The sequence below is a fragment of the Plasmodium yoelii genome, assembly GCF_900002385.2.
Source record: "Plasmodium yoelii strain 17X genome assembly, chromosome: 14".
NCBI classification, from domain to species: domain Eukaryota; phylum Apicomplexa; class Aconoidasida; order Haemosporida; family Plasmodiidae; genus Plasmodium; species Plasmodium yoelii.
In genome coordinates, this window is record NC_036186.2 from 781690 (window position 1) to 800545 (window position 18856).

Here is an 18856-nt window from a genome sequence, read left to right on the forward strand (position 1 = left end):
TTATTATTTTTTTCGGAATAATTTTATCTTTTAATTTGGAAAATATATACACACACCACATTCACATATATATCAACTGAATTGTAACAATAATTGTCTAGACATACTAAATGGATTTAATTACACTATTTACATGAAACATTGCATTATACTCATATATTTATAGGTCTATTCGCTTTATATATATATATAAAGAAATATCAAATACCCAACTTGGGTTACAGCAAATATAATATACACACACATTTCAAGAAAGATTCCAGAAAAATTAATATGCAGTAGATATTTTGCAAAGGATTTCTTAATGACTAAAATAAAAAATAAATAATGATGAATGATAATTTAAATGAAAATTTCAGTATATCCAAAAAATATGAAGATGATTACAAAGCACAGTTAACTGAAGAAAACGAAGAAAACGCAAAATATAAAGAAGATAATGCATACCAAACAAATATTTTTCAAAATAGTATTCATCCAGAAATAAAAAATAATAAATTTCCTTTGGACTATTATAATTCCGAAGGATATAAAAATGAGGCAGACTATATGGAGAAAAATAAGTATGAGAGTTGTATTGACAACAAAGGCAATTCCATGAATAAGCCAAATATGGAAACTTTTGGTAACATAAATGATCACGAAAAAATTGAGGAAAATAAAATTAAAAATGGAGACAGAAGCATAAGTGAAAGTATTAATTATAATAAACAAAATACAGAGATGAATTTAATAAATATAAAAGAAAATAAAAATACCGAAGAAAAAACAAATTTTGGTGATAATAAAAATTTTAATTTATTAAAAAAAAAATTAACACACGATGAAGACGACTTGATTGATGACTTATTAATATATAATAATAATGGTGAGAGAAAAAATACGAGTTTTAGAAAAAAAAAAAAAAAAAAAGAAAATTTAAATGAAAATTATATATCAAGTAAAATAAACAGCGAATTAAGTATACTAGATTTAAGAAAAAAAAATACTGAAATTAAAACAAAATTTGAAAAATTATCTATGAATTCTCAAAAAAAACAAAGCGATTTAAATATTCGTAAGATACAAAATAAAACAAGTTTTCATAATAATACCACTAACCATATTGTAAATTTATTACAAAAGAAAAATTCTGAAGAAGAGATAATGATACAAAGAATTGTAATACAGCAAAGTGACACTGATGACATAGTTCAAAAAAAAGTGCATACCATTGAAAATGATATTGAAGAAGCAGAAAAAAAAAATATAAACACTTCAACAAAAAATACGGATATTCATAAAAATACAAGCTTTTATCATTCCGAAAATAGTAAAGATATTATTGTGGAATTAGAGCATCATGAGGAGAATAATTCTAGTGTTAACAATTTGCAAAAACAGTATTCCGTCAATTGTCTTACTACCTTTAAAGAATTGGAAATAAGTGAAAAAAATAAGAACGAGATGGATTGCAAAATAAATGAATTAAATTGTTACACTGAGGAAAATTTTAATGAAACAAATGCATTAAATGATAATATCGTAATACAAAATTATAGCACACAAGTAAATGAGGAAATATTTACAACAGGTATAAAAGATGAACAGATTAAGGATGATACTCTTATTAATAATAAAATTTTGAATGAAAAAAATTCAAAAAATAATAATTCTAAAATGTCAGAAGATTTAATGAATATAAAAATATATGATGACTCTGAAATAGATGAAACAAAAGAAAATGAGTTAGAGTCTTTTTGGCTAAATAAAGAAATGTCAACTAGTTTTAGCACTTTAAAAACAAATATAAATGATAAATTATTAAATGTAAATAATCAAAATAAAATAATGTGGGCTCGGGAAGATTATAAAGATGGTCTTTTCATATTAGACAGAAATAATCCATTGAATATGAAAAAATCTGAAAGTGATAATATAACAAATCGCGAAAAAATTAAAAACAATATATCAAAATTATTTAAAAAGAGTATGACATTAAATATTCCAAATCATAATAGTAATGGAAAAGAAGTATCATCTGTTGTTCCTACCTTGAATTATGATAATACACCCCAAAGAGCAAAATCATTTAAAGACATAAGCTTTTATGAAAACCTTGAAGGAGAAAGTTCATGCGATTCTTGTACTACGCAAAGCACTGATGATGAAAATGAAAAGATAGATATTAAAAAAAAAATAAAAATTATAAAAAAAAAACTATTACATAATAATAATAATATTACGAATATCGAAAATGTTAAACTAGAAAACTTTGATATATATAATATTGATTTTAAAAAAATTGGTCTAAATACAAGTAATTTAAATACAGAGGAAAAATATATTTTAATGTTATACATTTCGGAACAACAAATGAAGTTAGCTTTACAAGAAACAAAAGAATACCCCCACGACGACAAAAATAATCAAGCAGTAGACATTAACAAAGGTATTAAAAATGTTAGTGAAAATAATAATGGCCAATACAATTTAATCGAAAATGATAGCAAAGTAACCGATTTAGAGAATATCCATTGGAAAGCGAATTATCCAGGAAAAATTGAAAAAAATATAAAAGCACCTGATTCCTTAAATACAGACAATTTCAAGTTGAATATGATTAGGTTAAAAAATAATTCTATTTCATTTTATGATCAAAAAATGTATAATAAAATAAATGAAAACAAAAATAATAAGTATAATGTTTCTGATTTTAATACATCTTATTATTCATACAATTATTCACGGTTTAAATTAAACGGTGAAGATAAAATATATTCTATTGCAAAAAATCAGAGTGTTGCTAATTCATATATAGAAAATGAATTATTAAAATTACATGATCCCAATTATACGAAACAACCTCATTTTAGTTTCTTTCAAAAGTTGTATATTGAATTTTTGACAAATGAACATAACATAAAGGAAAAGGAGGATGCGATAATTTTGGGTGACAACACAAATTATCGAACAAATTATGATATATATGATCATTCATTTATGAATAATTTATTAAAAAGTTTTGTGGAAATATTTATTCAGGATGAGGGTATAGATGAACTTCTATCGATTTACGAGGATACTATATGGGATCAAGAGAAAAGAATTGAAGAAGCGAAAATTGACACATGTGCAGAATACATTTGCAAAATGTTTTTTGAAAACTCCTTAAACAAAAATATGGCAAAAAGCAAAGATTATAATAATGAGCAGAATATTTTTTCAACACAATTTTACACATTGCTCAAATATATTGCTAATAAAATCGTAACAAATGGAAATGTAATAAATAAAGTTAAAGAAATCCAAATTTTAAATCAAATACTCAACGAGGAAGTAAAAATTTATAGTATTAATGTTGCATGTATGGATGATATGTTTTTAGATGTAGAACCACATTTTATTGATGAATATGATAAAGTTATAATAGGAAAAAATATTGGATTTTTTAATATGAATGTAATAAATAGTGAATATAGTTATAATTATTATATTAATGAAAATGATATTAATAAATTAAAGGATGATCAAAGTAATAGCTCAGTTTGGAATTATGTGTATGGATATTTCAATGACATATATAATTGGTATAACGAAAAGCATGAACAAACATCTAATCAAACGAAAAATAAAGATTATTCAGACATAAAAGATAACATTAATGTGAAAGATAGAGATGTTAGTAATTCTTCAAAGACCCTTTCAAGGAATTACATAAAAAATGTTAATAAATTACATAGTTCGCGTAACAATAACACAATTTTTAAAAATGAAAAATTGGATGACCAAGACAATAGACATAATACTTTTGAAAAAAAAATAAATGGAGAATTTGATATCAATTTAAAAAGTGAAGAATCACAATTATCTCCTAATAGTGAGTACATATATGATAAAAGTAATGATTCATCCCAAAATGAAAAAAACAATAAAGGAGAAGAAAAAGATTTCCCCCAAATTATAGAAATAGAATCAAGTAATAATCTGATCGAAAAAAAAACGAGCGCACAAAATAAAAATGAAGAACAAGATATGTTAAGCAATTCTACAAACATAGACGAATACTTAATGGATAGTAATATATCAAGTATAAATAACTATGTTTCAGAAAATTCAAATAAAATAAAAATACAATCTACTAGCAATCTGAGCAATACTAATAGTTTTAATATTAATTCTGATGAAAAAACAATGAATGAACAAACCAAAATAGATAATAATAGTAATAATAATAATTATTACAATGATGATATTCTTAATAAATACCCTAACGATTCTGTAGAAATAGAGAATCACAATTTTATCAAAGTAGAAGAAAAAAATTATCCTCGCAAGTTTAATACCAATTTTAAACAAACTAATTATGACGATTTAAAAAAAGAGAATCAATTTATTAAAATGTCTAATAAATTCGAAAAAAATCAAACCAGCTTAGTAACATTTCAATATAAAGGAACATTACCAAAAGGAAATATAAACAAATTATTGTTAGATAAAAACAGTAATATAAAAGGAAGCTATTTTTGCATATCAAATGACAAATTAATTGTTACTCATTCTAAAAATGATAAAATTGAAAAATTTTTAGATTCTCATTTTGTAATAGAAAAATGTATGAAATATAATAAAGAAATAAATCATTTATATGTTCATATATTTAATTTAAAAAATAAAAAATATCTAGCCGTAGATTTAGAAAGTAATATTATAGTATTTACTAATAAATATGATGATAAATTTTATTATGATCAAAATAATGTAAGGCATCGAATATCAACTTATTTCCATTTGCAATCTATAGCCGATATAATGAAAAAAATGATAACCGATGAAATAATTCATATTATTTCTAAAATCGTGTTAGGCAGCTATTAATCGAAGAATCGTGAATGAAAACAAGCAAAAACTGGGATCTCCATACATATACCTTTGGCTTGTCCTATAAGACATTTCACAGAATATATGCAATTATAAAAAAGGAAACAAAAATATGAGAAAAAAAACTGAAGATAAAGAATAAAGTAAAAACCATAGTAGTTATATGGTTCATGAATTGTCATGAATCAAACAAATCTCTTTGTTTTTATATTTTTCGCTTTATTTTTTTAGTAATAATTTTGTGAACTTTATCATTTGACAAATTTTCTAATATATTTGTATACCTTCTCTTTTTAATTATTTCAAATTTCGTATTGTTTTTATTTGAATTAAACATACCTATTTTTGAAACTCTTCTATATCAATTTAGTGTAAACCATAATATTTAAAAATTATAATTTCTCAAAACATGCAGTTTTACTCCTTTCCCTTGAAAATATTCCACAGGTAAAAATTAAAAAAATAAAACAAGGGTCGATCATTATGTATATGCATGTGTATTAAGCACAAATCAGCATATGCAAGGATGAATGGATAAATCCATTCATATTAAATTGTCACAAAGAAAAAAAATAAAATAATATCATCACTTTGAAAAAATTATGCTTAACTTATTCATTTTTATTATTTTCTTTTTTTCGTAATATTAATAATGTAGTCAAAAAATAACATATATAAATGAATCTCAAACTTAATTAGAATCTGTACACATTACAATGAAACCAGATTCACACATTAAAATTATTTATTCAAAATTGGAAATACAAGTGTGTAAATGTATAGATATACATTATACAAGATATATTTTAAAAGTAATTTTCCATTAGTGGATATTTATTGATTAATCATCTTCAGGTTCTCTTTCGTGAATTGTAACTCTTCTTTTTTTTACATCACTGATTTCTTTTTTGTTTGTACACTGTCTAATATCTAATGAATGTCTATTGACAGTTGAAATACCATCAATAAATCTCATCTTAAATAAAACATCTGCATGAGAAAACATGCCTTCTTTTAATGAAACAATAATGAACTGTGAATTTGGAAATTGTGTTCTTATCATATCTCCAATATTTTGAGTATGATTTAAATCCAATGCTGCATCAATTTCATCTAAAATATACATTGGAACCGTTCTCACTTTTAATATTGCAAGAATTAATGATAAAGCTAAAAGACTTCTTTGACCTCCACTCAATTCTGTTAAAGAATCTTTCCAGTTGTTGTTAAAGGCGATCTAAAAAGAAACCAAAACAAGAAAAAAATATGTTTGTATATAAAATATTGAAAAAATATCTAGTCATATAAAACGAAATGGGAAGTACAAAAATAGAATGCAAATTAAATGATCATTCATATATGAATTTCTTACTTTCATTTCCAGTCCGTTGGCCAAGTCACCATCGATAATACTTAGCTTTGCTTGAGAATTTGGAAGAAGTGTTGAAAATATTGCCTGAAAATATTCATTAATTTGTTGATACATGGTTAGCAAACTTTCACTTTTCTTTACATCAAGATCTGCTATGACTTCTTGTATTTTTTTTTTATCTTCCTCAACTTGAGATTTTTTGGTTATTAAATCTTTATAATCTACTTGAACTTGTTCATACATTTGAACTGCTTTTCTGTTGATATTAATGGATAGTTTGTTTTGCTCATTTTGTAATGCTTGAATTTTTTTTTGTATAGCATCATGTTTAAAATTTTCAAAATCATAAGATGTATATTTTTTATTAAATAATGATTCATATGATTCTATCCATACATGAGTTTTATTCAAATAATTGACAGTATCATTTGCTGATTTAAAATCTTTTTTTATATCTATTAATTTATTGTCTAATTTTTTTAGGTCTAACGTATAGTTTGTTTTTTTTTTTTCTAAATCTTCTATTTTTTTAATAACTTGTTTAATTTCATTTTCGTATGAACCAAAACTTATTTGTAGTTGAACAATTCTATTTTCGAGTTCTTTTAAATTTTCATTTTCTATATCTATATTTTTCTGTATATCCACTATTTTATTTTCAATATCAGTTATTGTAGCATCTGCAATAATTAAATCATTTCTTTCTTTTTCAACTTGTTTTTTAAAATTTTCGATTTGCATTAATAAATCATCTACTTGTTCTTTTTTTTTATTTTCCTCTGTTTCTAATTGTTTAATTTTATTTTTTAATTTTTTAACGCTATCTTTTAAATCTTCTTCTTTTTTATCTTTATTATTTTCATAATCTGTTATATCTTTTTCAAGTTTCCGTATAATTTCATTTAATCTTTTTTGATCATCATACAATGTTTTTAATTCCTCTCTTCCTTTTTCAATTTCATCTTTGGCATTGTCTATTTTTTTGCTTAAACATCCATATTTACTTGTTTCAATTCTATTTTCTATATTACTTAAGTTGTTAGATATAATTTGAATATCTTTATTTATTTTCCTTTTTTCTTCTTCTCCTTTTTCAAAAGCGATTAATTTGCTGTTTATTTTTTTTATCTCTTCTTCTTTTGAAAGATAATTCTTTTTTATATTTTGATATTTTTCATAATGTTGTAAAAATAAATTTATATTTTTATTTGAACCCCCAGACATACTCCCAGAAGTATCGAATTTATCACCTTCCAATGTAATAGTTGGATAAGAACATTTTTTATTAGAATTGTAAGTAATTTTTTTGCACAATTCAACATTTGAACATATAATAGTTCCATTAAATAAATATTTTACAAGTTTTTCAAATTTCTTATCATAATCCATTATATCTAAGAAATAAATTACATCTTTTTTATCCTTTGCATCAAGACCTAATTCTTTTCTGCATTCTTCAACAGATTTTTCATTTAAATCTCGACCAATAATACAATCTTTTAATGGTAATAATGTAACCCGTCTATTGCTTTGTGAAAAGTTATTATATTCGAACAATTTTTTGCTGTTTTCTTTATTTTGTACTAAAATATAGGATAATTTACCTCCTAATATTAAATGAATAGCTAGTGAAGTATTTTCATAATCCTTTTTTATTTTAATTAATTTATATATTTGACCATAGACATCTGATTCTTTCATATTATTTGGTATTTTAAAATCAATTTTAACATTATTAATTAAATTTTTAAAAATTTGAATTTCTTGATTCAATTTATCTAATTCATTACGTAAATTATATTTGTCTTTTTGTAAATTTTCCATATCTTCAAAATTGTTATGCTGTGAATTAATTTTTTCTAATTGTTTTTCTGCTGCTTCTTTTTTTTTTTCTTCTGCAATTTTTTCTTTATTTATTTCGTTAAATTCCTTTTCATATTTTTTCCTTTGATTTTTTAATGAAATTATTTCCTTTTCTAAATGTTTACTATTTTGTAACAAGTTATTTATTTTTGTCTCAGTTTTACTTAGATCTGTTTTATAATTTTTTAATTGATCTCTAAAAGACCCATTATATTGATTTCCATTATTATTCCCCTCAGTATTATCATTACTAATACCACCACTAAGTAAGCAATTAATTGTCCTTTGTTTTTCATTCAATTCATCTCTTAAAGTTTGTATTTTATTTCTTAAGATTTCGTAATCTCTCAATGTTTTATTATTTTTTTCATCATTTTTTTCGTAATCATTTAATTTTTTTTCTATAAATTTTATCTCTTTTTTAATATCTTCCCTTTTTTTTTTCTCTTTTTCCTTTTCTTTAGTTTCAATTTTAATCTCTGATTTTAAGTTTGATATTTTTTTCTCCAATTCTTCTTTTTCCTTTATAAGTAATTTTATGGGTTCATTTGCAATGGCAGTTTCATCAACCAATTTGTCTTTATCATTTTTATATTTTTCGATCTCATAATTTATACTGTTTATATTACTTTCTATATCATTTTGTTCATTTGTGCATTCTTCAATTTTTTCTTGGTTTTTTATCATTATATTTTTAGCTACATAATATTTATAAGATATATCTAACTTTTCATACTTTTCAATTTCTTCGTTATTACTTATAAATTTATTATATTCTTCTTTTTCTTTTTTTAATTTTATTAAAGTTGGCTCAATTTCTTCTACTAACACTTTATTTATTTCCTCTAATTTCTGATCTTTTTTTACCATCAATTTTATCGCATTTGTTCTTTTAACTTCATAAAGTTTCGTTCCACTCGATTCTTCTATTAAACCAAGAAGTTCTATTGGTTTCATATTTATAACTTTTGTTATTTTACCTTGCATAATTAAAAAATGAGGATTATTAATATTTAATTTTAATGATTGAAAAAAATCACTAATATCTTTTGGTTTAGCATTATGACTATTTAATAAATATCTATTTCTCCCCCCTAACATTATCTGTCTTGTAATAGTAATTGTTTTCATATCCCTATATGGTTCTTGTAATGGGCTTGGTTTTTCTTCATTGTTAAATTTTATTGTAACACTTCCTTTGGTTATTCCTGCCTGACCTTGCTTATATATAAGTTCATCTAATCTGTTAACTCGAATTAAATTCAAATTATTTATTCCCATAACGAAACAAATTGCATCTAACACATTTGATTTACCACTACCATTTAAGCCTGTTATTGCATTAAACTGTGGATGGAAAGGCCCAATTACCGTTTTTGTTGGATAGCTTTTAAAGCCATCCAAAATTATCTCTTCAATATGCATTTTCTTGTATTTCCTATTTTAATTATAAGTAAATTTAGCAACTTTTCGTATTATATCCTTGAATTGTATCTTTTCTCTCTCTTTTTTATACACACTATGATTAAATTATTTTTTATATACATTATATTATATATTTCACCCAATTACACATTGGAATAATCACATTATGAATCCCCCTTAAAACATTCAGAACTTGGTATTTATTTTCATAAATTTTATAACTAAGTATGATATTTTTAAATTTCAATAGCTCACTGGGGAGAAAAAAAATATCAAAATGTTTTTTGTGTTATTCTTTAACGATAAAATAATTGACAGATAGACAAACAAACAATATATTTTGTGTTTCTCGAGCCAATAAATTTACAAACAGAATGGTATCGTAACAAATTTTATATTTAAGTACATATATAAGGTGTGTGTATATGTATTACCAATCATATATACACATTTAATAGCTTATTTTTCCCCAACTTTCATTGTTTTGTATCTATTATTTTTCTTATTAATTTTTTAAATATATAATTTATCAATTTAATTTTCCGGCAAATATATTATTATATGTATCCATATGAACAAATAATATATGTAATGTTTTTACGTATTGAATTCTTAAAATATAAATTATGCACAAAGACAAAAAAATAATAAAAAAGATAAAATACGTAAAAAAAACATTATCATGTCTCTTATTTATCACAAATTAATAAAGTAATTATAGAGATATCAAGCTTAAAAATATTTTTAAATGAAAATTTTTTATTATATATATATATTATGCAGCTAAAAATATTTAACACAAAACAATCATTTGTAGCTTAAATCAAAATGAAAGTAATATGCATTGTAAGACTACTTTGAGAAAAATAATTTGGAATATATTAACATAAAAATATATATATATTTTTTTTTAATTTGAATCAAAATATTAAAAAATATATATATTATATTTTTTTTTTATATAACAGAATATATGATAATTTTGTATCAATATGTATTCTTAAATAAAAAGGCATAATAATTCAAAAAAAAAAATAAATATATATAATACCCGTGTGTAAAAATATAGCTATAGGCAAATGATATGTAAAAGCGACAAATAATATATACAACAGACCATTTAATAATTAGATAGAAAAAGAGTCTCCTATTTTGTATCTTGAACATTCCCAAAAAAAAATATATATATATATATATATATATATACAACATTGATATTATTATTCCTCTTAATGTCTATTCGAATAATTAAAAAAAAAAATTAAGGTGTCTGAGTATCGACTGACTATAAACATATTTATTATAACTTTTGTAAACAAATGGTATTAACATATTTTGCGACAAAAGTCTGTTCTCAATGTTTTTTTATACAGTCCTTTGTATATATGAATGTATGCATTTTATCATTTAGTTGTTCGTGTAATATTTTAAGGAATAAACCATATACCAATTTTTATATTTTTCAAAACATATTATTTTATAAGTAAAATATATAAACTTTGAAAAATAGAAATCATTATAATATTTTTTTTCCTTAGTGTTATTAACAATTTACCAATTCAAAGAAAATTTATAGACGTTTTCTCCATGCATATATATAATGCATAACACAATAACTTATAGTAGAAAAAATAATGAAGGAAAAATCACATGTATATATATATAACACAAATGAGTATCACTTTCTTAATATTATTTTTTTTTAAATATATCCCACTGTACCTTATGAATGTGCATATTCCTCTATTTAAAAGCCATTAAATATAAAATAAAGCTGCAAATAAACAATACTAAGGCACACAGTAATATATATATATGTATTTTTTGTTTCTTTGTAGATATGTATTTATATACCTGATACAACACAAACAAATGCAACCAATAAGTTTATGCTAAAATGGAATATTTAATATTAGAAGAAAAATATAAAAATCTTCTGGTTAACCATCAATGCAAATTGGTCTATATTTAAGTGTATATTATGCACATATATAATATAGGATATTTATATATAAGTTTTGTGTGTATATTAATAATATACGCTAATATAGCCATTCTTAAGCATATATATTTTGTTCTTAACATTCGTTTTCATATTTTTTCCATGTATACTAAAAGAATAAATCTAATTATGAAAAAACTGTCCTTAAGAAAGAAACCGAAGCTCTTCAAAAAAAAATAGAGGTATATTCACAAAAAAATTGAGGAAAATAATAATGTATTAACATTTTTTATATTATGGTTTGAAAACATTGTTTACATATGACATGTATAACAATTTTTATGTCATAATTAGAATTTAGAATCTGCATATATTGAAAAGGAAAGTAAAATAAATGAAATAACCGAGGAAAAGGAAAAGCTCAAAGATAATTTGTTTGAAATAAAAAAGGAAAATAAAGATTTAAAAGAACATATTTCTAAACTTAATGAAAAAATAGTAGTAAAAAAAATAACCATAAAAATAATGTATATTGTCTAAGTACAAAAGAAATTTTTAATATGTCATATCTACATCAAGCCCTACATATTATTGTCTATATACACAATATTTACATATTTTTTTTCGTATAAAGGACATATCGAATGTTTGCAAAACATATAGAAGGATGATCAAAATCAGGAACACAGAATTACAAGAGACAGAGATTCTCATTTCTGAAAATATAAACTTAAGGAAAAATATAGAAGTACTATTAAATAACAAATATAACAAAAAAAATTAATACAATGACAATAAAATACATACTCTCATGATATTAAGAGGGTGTATAAATAATATGTCATACAAAGGAAAATCATCTTTTTTATATTTTAGGATATAGAAAAGGATAAAATGTACTTAGAATCAGAATTGAAGGAAAAAATAAATATCATAAATTTAATAAAGAATAAATACAAAAAAAATATATCAAGGTATACTTATGTTTCTTTTATAAATATAATACATTGTAGTAATGCTAATATCTATATAATTCTTTCAAACTATATATAAAGATATAATAAAGGCATTATTTACATTTTTATGCCTAGATTATTGGAAAATTATAATGAAAAGGATAAAAATATATATGAGTTTCAAAACTTCATTATTCAAGGTAATATATTCAATGCAAATATTATATTATATATTTATATGTGTAGACCAAAATATGCACAATTTGCTATCGCATTTTTTTGAAATACAGGAAATTGTGTTATTATTTTTATGTAAAATGTACAAATTCTTATAATACTTTTAAAACGATAATACATACACTCATTTTTATTAGAGCTGAACAATCTAAAAATCGATATTAACGAAGAAAATGAAAATCAATACTGTGACCAAAGTGTGATGAATAACAAAATTATGAATATATGTTTTTACATCGATACGGTAAAATTCAAGCTAATTAATGCGTTCTACATTTTCCATTATTAATATTTTGTTTTTTTGGCGTTTGACATGATTCTATTATATGTGCAACTATTATTACCATTTTATTTCTCTTTATTTTTTTCATGCTTGTAATTTCGGAGAATTTTATATTTATATATTCTTCATTTAAAAAATTATAAATAATCACATTATTATTAAATAGTAAAGATATTTTACTATATTTGATATAATTTTTTTTTTTTTATTTATTTTAGCTAGCTAAAAAGTTGGAGGAAAAAATGAATATATCATTAACGAGATAGAGAAATTATATAAAAAAGCAGAAATATTCACTGAGGATAGTTTGTAAAAATATACCATAATTTATGATATTTAATTAGTGTAATAATAAAATAGTAATCATTAATTTGGTGTTTTGTTTCTTTCATAAATGTTTTACACAACTAAAATGGGTAAAATAATATAAAAGGGAATAACAAAAATTATGGAAAGGAATAAATGTAATGTGTTACATTGAGAACATGTTTAAAAAAAACATACGCACACAAACATATCCCTGAATAAACATAAATGTAAATATATATAAATATGAAGACATATAAATATCTAAATAAATGTGTTCCCTCTTTGTATTTAAAAAATATCAATAATGAAGGATATTCTTTTTTATTTTTAAAAAAAAAACGTCATTTCAACAATTTCATACCACGTTACAAAAATTCCAATAACAACCTTTTTGAATGCATAGAAATAAATGATTACAATTATAATACCATAATAAAAAAAGAGAAAAGTATTTTACTATATGCATATGCTGATTATTCATATGTGTCTTTAAATTTTTTTAATAAGTTAATGGATGTTTTTCAAGAACAAGATATTATAGACCAAATAAATATTAATAAAAATAAGAAATTGCCTTTTTTTAAATTAAATATAAATAATAATAATATATTAGTTCAAAATTTTCACATAAAGTCAATTCCATTAATACAATTACGACATAAAAATAAACTGGTTTGTGAAATATCAGGAAATGAATTAAATAATAAAAATGAATTAAAAGAAATATTACAAAGATATCATAGTTATTTTACCCCCTTAAATTATGTTTACAATATAAATGACTTTCTACTTAGAGAAGATGAACTCTTAAAAGAGGAGGCCAGTTCAGAACAGCTACAAAATTACAAATCGAAATCAATACCCAATGATATAAATAAAGAAACTATCCCTTTCGAAATTGAAAATGTTTCAAATGAAAAAAATGATGCTAATAATAATATAATTTTAAATGATCATAATAAAATGACTTATGAAGGAAATACAATAACCAAAGATGATATATTAAACAATATGCACATAAAGTATAAATGTTCTAGTTATGTTACATTTAAAAAATTAGAAATGTTAATAAATCAAAAGATAAAAAATCTTGATAATATTAAATTATTATTAAATGAAATATTTAATAATCACATTTCATACATAAGCATAAATGAGCATTATAGTAAAATAGCAACAAGAGCATTTTTGTGTTTATTTGAAAATAGTAACATTAATGATACCCCTGGAAACGACATTGGAAATTTTTTATCGATTGAAAAACTTATTGAATTAAAAAAAAATTTAGAAAATAATAATGACCTGGATAGTATAAGAAATGATTTAAAGTTAATTAATTTTAATGAACCAATTATGTCTTTAGATAATTTTAAAAATTTACATTTAAAAAAAATTAAAAATATTGAAGAATTATTATCAGAAAATATCGATAAAAATAAAACCAACACACTTATAAATGATCCTAATATTATACACAAAGAAAATCATATAGTTAATAATACAAATAAAATCAAAAAAAATAAAGAAATAGATAATATAAAAATAATTTATTTAAGTAGGATATATAGAATATTAGCTATAAAATATTTAGATATAAAGCAACATGATAATTCTATGGATTGTGCTTTAGAATCATATAAATTAACTTTTCCTCTAAAAAATATAGATACAAAAAAATCAAAAATACTTATTGAAAATTTGATCTTATATTTAGGTGCATATAATTCCAGTGTTATAACATTTTTAAGCAAATTACAATTTTCATTTACTGATAAAATATTTAAAGTCGTTAAATTTCCACATACACGTGCAATTAAAGGTGGAAGACCAATGATGAAAAGAGGAAAATCAGGAAAATGGCTTTGGTTAAGTCAAGATTGGAAACCAAGATGGATAAAGAAAAAAACAAAACAAATTTTAGAAGAAGAATGGAAATGTGTACCCGATAAAAATGTACCATTTTGGAACTAAACTCTATAAATCATTAATGAAATTCATTTCACTATGATCCTGATAACATAAATTTATACCCATATGCAAGTATGCATATTATGTAATAACTTTACTCATATATATATATTTTTTGTTTTTTTTATTTTTTTTATTTTTTTTATTTTCTTTTAATTTAATATTTCAAACTTTCGATGATCACTATTATATGTGTTAACAAAAACATTAAAATAGTTTTATATGATTAAAAAAATGGGGAAAAACAATTATAATTAATTACATGAAAAATACTAAGTAATATATATTTTAGCTAACATCCATACCTATCAAAATTGGAATGAAAGAAAATAATTTTGTACTACTGAATATAATTGCAAATGCTTGCGTAGATATCGCATCATACACGTGCACATGCCATCGGGTTGAATATATATATATACTATATTTAGGTCTTTTTATTTGTTCTTCACTCTTGATTTTTCGAAATATTTTTCCATTTCTTAAATGCAATCATGCATATATATTTATATGGAATGTATTTTTTTTCACTATACTAACGTTTCCTCTTCCACATTTATTAATTTTTTTGTCATTTTTTTTGTATTTTTTTTAGCTACTGAATTAGATAATTTGTGGTTTGATACAGAATCTGTTGGTGTCTTCAACCCCAATTTATCATTTTTATTATTTTTTTTTGTGGAATTTATTTTGTAATCAGATGGATTATTCTCTGTCCCGTTTTCATGACAATTTTCTGTAATGTTTTCAGTGCTACCTTCTGTATATTTCCCAGAGCTATTTTCTGTGTATTTTCCTGAACTATTTTCGGAAAGGCTTCGAGTATTTTTCTTCTTTACGACTTTTTTCTTTCTTGGCATAGATTCGCGGTTTGAAGATATTTTGAGCATTCCAAAAGCTTCTTTTGCTTTTTCAATTTGTATTTTATTTAGATATAATTCTTTTTTTAAATTTCTAAATTCGTCGACTTGTGTTTTTGTAGATTTATCAAATAAAATTTCTTTAAATTTCATATTAGCATGTATTTTTCTATTTTTTGCAACTTCTTTTAAATAAGCATTTTGTCTATGTATTTCATTTTCTCTTATTTGTCTTTCTAATTGATCCATAAATATATCTTTTTTATTTGAAGCATCAATAACATTTTCTAAATTATTACACATTAATCTTAATTCACTTTGAAGCTCTTTATTTCTTTCTTCATATTGTTTGAGTAAAATATCATTACGAACAATTTCGTTTTTTAATAAAACTATTTCTGAATCCTTTTCTTGGATCATATGTCGAAGATGTGAAGATTGATTTTCTAATATTTTAATTTCGGATTTTAATTTTGCAATTTTTTCTCTATTATTTGTTTCTTCTTTTTTAAAATTATCCTTTAATTTTTCTAAATCTTTTTCACATTTTTGAAGCATACTTTCCATATATCCTATTCTCATATCACGAGAAACAATTGACTCCATATATTCTAATGTATCTTTTCTTAACTCAGTTAATGCTTCAAAAGTGTTTTGATATTTAAAATTTACATTTTTATTTTCTTCTTTCAATTTATGTATTTCTTTGTCCATTTTTATAATTGTTGCTTTTAGAAAGTTCGTATCATTTTTTATGGGATCATTTTTTTCGTTTATTTCTTCTTTTTTATCATTCATATCTATATCATAGTTTTCAGTATCAGCACCATCAAATGTGCTAATTGTTTTATACCATCGAAATTCTTCCATTTTTTTATCTCCTTTACTACTCTCATTTTTTTTACTATTTCGATCATTTTCCATATCATTGATAATATTCTTAGTTGTATCATCAGCATAGCTAATGCTTTTAATATTATGATTTTTTTCACCATTTTCTTTATCATGAAGCAATTTAAAAACTTTGTGTATATCACTCAAATTTGAATTTTCTTTTATCTTAAGTAACAACTCATTTTCATTATCAACGGATCCTATTTCTTTTTCTAATTTTTCTAAAACTTTATCTCTAACATTTAAATTTGATTTTAATGTTCTTTTTTCACTTTCTACTTTTTTCAAATGTTTTAAAGTTTCTTCATATTTTATTTTTTGATCTAACAATTTTTCTTTTAATTTATTGTTATCTAATACTGTGTCTTTTATTTCATGTTCTAATTTTTCTTTTTCGATTTTTATTTCAAGATCTTTAATTTCTAAATCTTTTTGATTAATTAAATCGTTTATTTGAGGGCTTTTAGGTGGTTCATGGGCTTTATCTTTTATTATTTTTTTTTTAAAAATTCCTATATTTGGGGGGTTTATTATATTGCCACCTTTTCCATACATAATGTTCCCATAATTATTTTTTCCATCATTATTATTATTTTTATTATCATGAGGTGCACTATCATTGCTACTTCTACTTCGATTTTTATGATCAATAGAAACATATCCTCCAGGATGTGTAAATAAATTATGTTTAAAATTATAATTTGAATTGCTAGCTTCTAAGTTAGACACAGGATCTTTATTATGAGCATTATCAAAAACATTGGATACTAATATTTTTTTGTTATTAAATAATATAGGAATAAAATCATTTATATGTTTTTGTTCATTATTTTTATTATGTTCGTCATTTATTTTATTACAAATGTTTGAATTACTTTTCTTCATGCATGAACAAGAATTTAAACAATTATTTTTTTTTTGTCCGTATACTAAAGGATAATGAAAATTGCTATTATTATGTGGGGGCCTCATCTGTTTTATATTAACTATGTTAGGATTATAAACTAGATTATTGTCATCAAACATTGGAAATGAACTTATTGTTCTTTTATAAGCATGGGGTACCATTTTATATGAATATTCATTTGTATTTACATTATTTAATTTATCACTATCTGATATGTTAGGATAAATATCAATAGGTTTTCTCGACATGACTACTTTATTTGGTAAAAAGCCAAACGATGTATTTTTCATCTTGTTTTATATTCCGCAATTATTATTTTTATATGTAACTATGCATTACACACATTCTATATTCACTAATGGAAACAACCACAAAAAATATTTTTGAATTATTTTTTGTTTTTTATCCAGTTGAGAAATAGTCATATATATTGTATTGGCAACACTGATTCAATCTTCTATTGTTCAAATTTAATTTATGTTTTTATTTTTAATTTCAATTAATTAGTTACGTCGTTTTTTAATTTAATTATTTATATATTTTAATGAAGAGGTAAATATTCTATGTCGTTCATTATACAAGTTAAAAGTGTTTAATATATCAAAAATGTTTTTCTCCAAGTTTATTCTTCAGTTTTGGATACTTCTAATAAGATGTTAATTCTTTATTTTTTTTAATTTATTTAAAATATTATTGTGTCTTTATGGTTTGTATGTATAATTAATTTATATACGTTTGCATATACAGACAAAAATTTAAAGAAACCAATGCCAAAACATGTGTAAGACATATGTTACATAAATACAATTGTGTATATTTATGTAACATTTAAAATAAATGTTTTATTCGACATACATGGGCGTATGTGTGTGTGTAAATGCATACATTTTATTTTGGAGTATATATATGAATTAAAATATAATTTATTTCTTATATATATTCAGGTTTTTATATTGAAAATGTTTACCACATTCCTTAGT

At 22.4% G+C, this 18856-nt stretch overlaps 5 protein-coding genes across 5 annotated transcripts; 3 read left to right on the forward strand and 2 right to left on the reverse strand.

The window, feature by feature from the left end:
- Window positions 1-327: 327 nt before the first annotated feature.
- Window positions 328-4857, forward strand: PY17X_1418500 (conserved Plasmodium protein, unknown function; the record flags this gene model as incomplete). The annotated part of the gene is made up of 1 exon (XM_724717.2): window positions 328-4857. One exon carries the CDS (start codon window positions 328-330, stop codon window positions 4855-4857), a length of 4530 nt encoding a protein of 1509 aa, XP_729810.2.
- Window positions 4858-5701: 844 nt separating this feature from the next.
- On the reverse strand, window positions 5702-9520 carry PY17X_1418600 (uncharacterized protein; the record flags this gene model as incomplete). Its single annotated transcript, XM_724489.1, has 2 exons — window positions 5702-6097; window positions 6233-9520. The coding sequence occupies 2 exons, from the start codon at window positions 9518-9520 to the stop codon at window positions 5702-5704; spliced, it is 3684 nt and encodes a 1227-aa protein (XP_729582.1).
- Window positions 9521-11417: 1897 nt separating this feature from the next.
- Window positions 11418-13204, forward strand: PY17X_1418700 (conserved Plasmodium protein, unknown function; the record flags this gene model as incomplete). The annotated part of the gene is made up of 8 exons (XM_022957486.1): window positions 11418-11459; window positions 11639-11704; window positions 11817-11963; window positions 12097-12210; window positions 12339-12436; window positions 12554-12618; window positions 12793-12899; window positions 13157-13204. 8 exons carry the CDS (start codon window positions 11418-11420, stop codon window positions 13202-13204), a joined length of 687 nt encoding a protein of 228 aa, XP_022812871.1.
- A 286-nt stretch (window positions 13205-13490) lies between these two features.
- PY17X_1418800 (conserved Plasmodium protein, unknown function) lies at window positions 13491-15218 on the forward strand (the record flags this gene model as incomplete). The annotated part of the gene is made up of 1 exon (XM_724488.2): window positions 13491-15218. One exon carries the CDS (start codon window positions 13491-13493, stop codon window positions 15216-15218), a length of 1728 nt encoding a protein of 575 aa, XP_729581.2.
- Window positions 15219-15745: 527 nt separating this feature from the next.
- Window positions 15746-18166, reverse strand: PY17X_1418900 (conserved protein, unknown function; the record flags this gene model as incomplete). The annotated part of the gene is made up of 1 exon (XM_724487.2): window positions 15746-18166. One exon carries the CDS (start codon window positions 18164-18166, stop codon window positions 15746-15748), a length of 2421 nt encoding a protein of 806 aa, XP_729580.2.
- Between the last annotated feature and the right edge of the window lie 690 nt (window positions 18167-18856).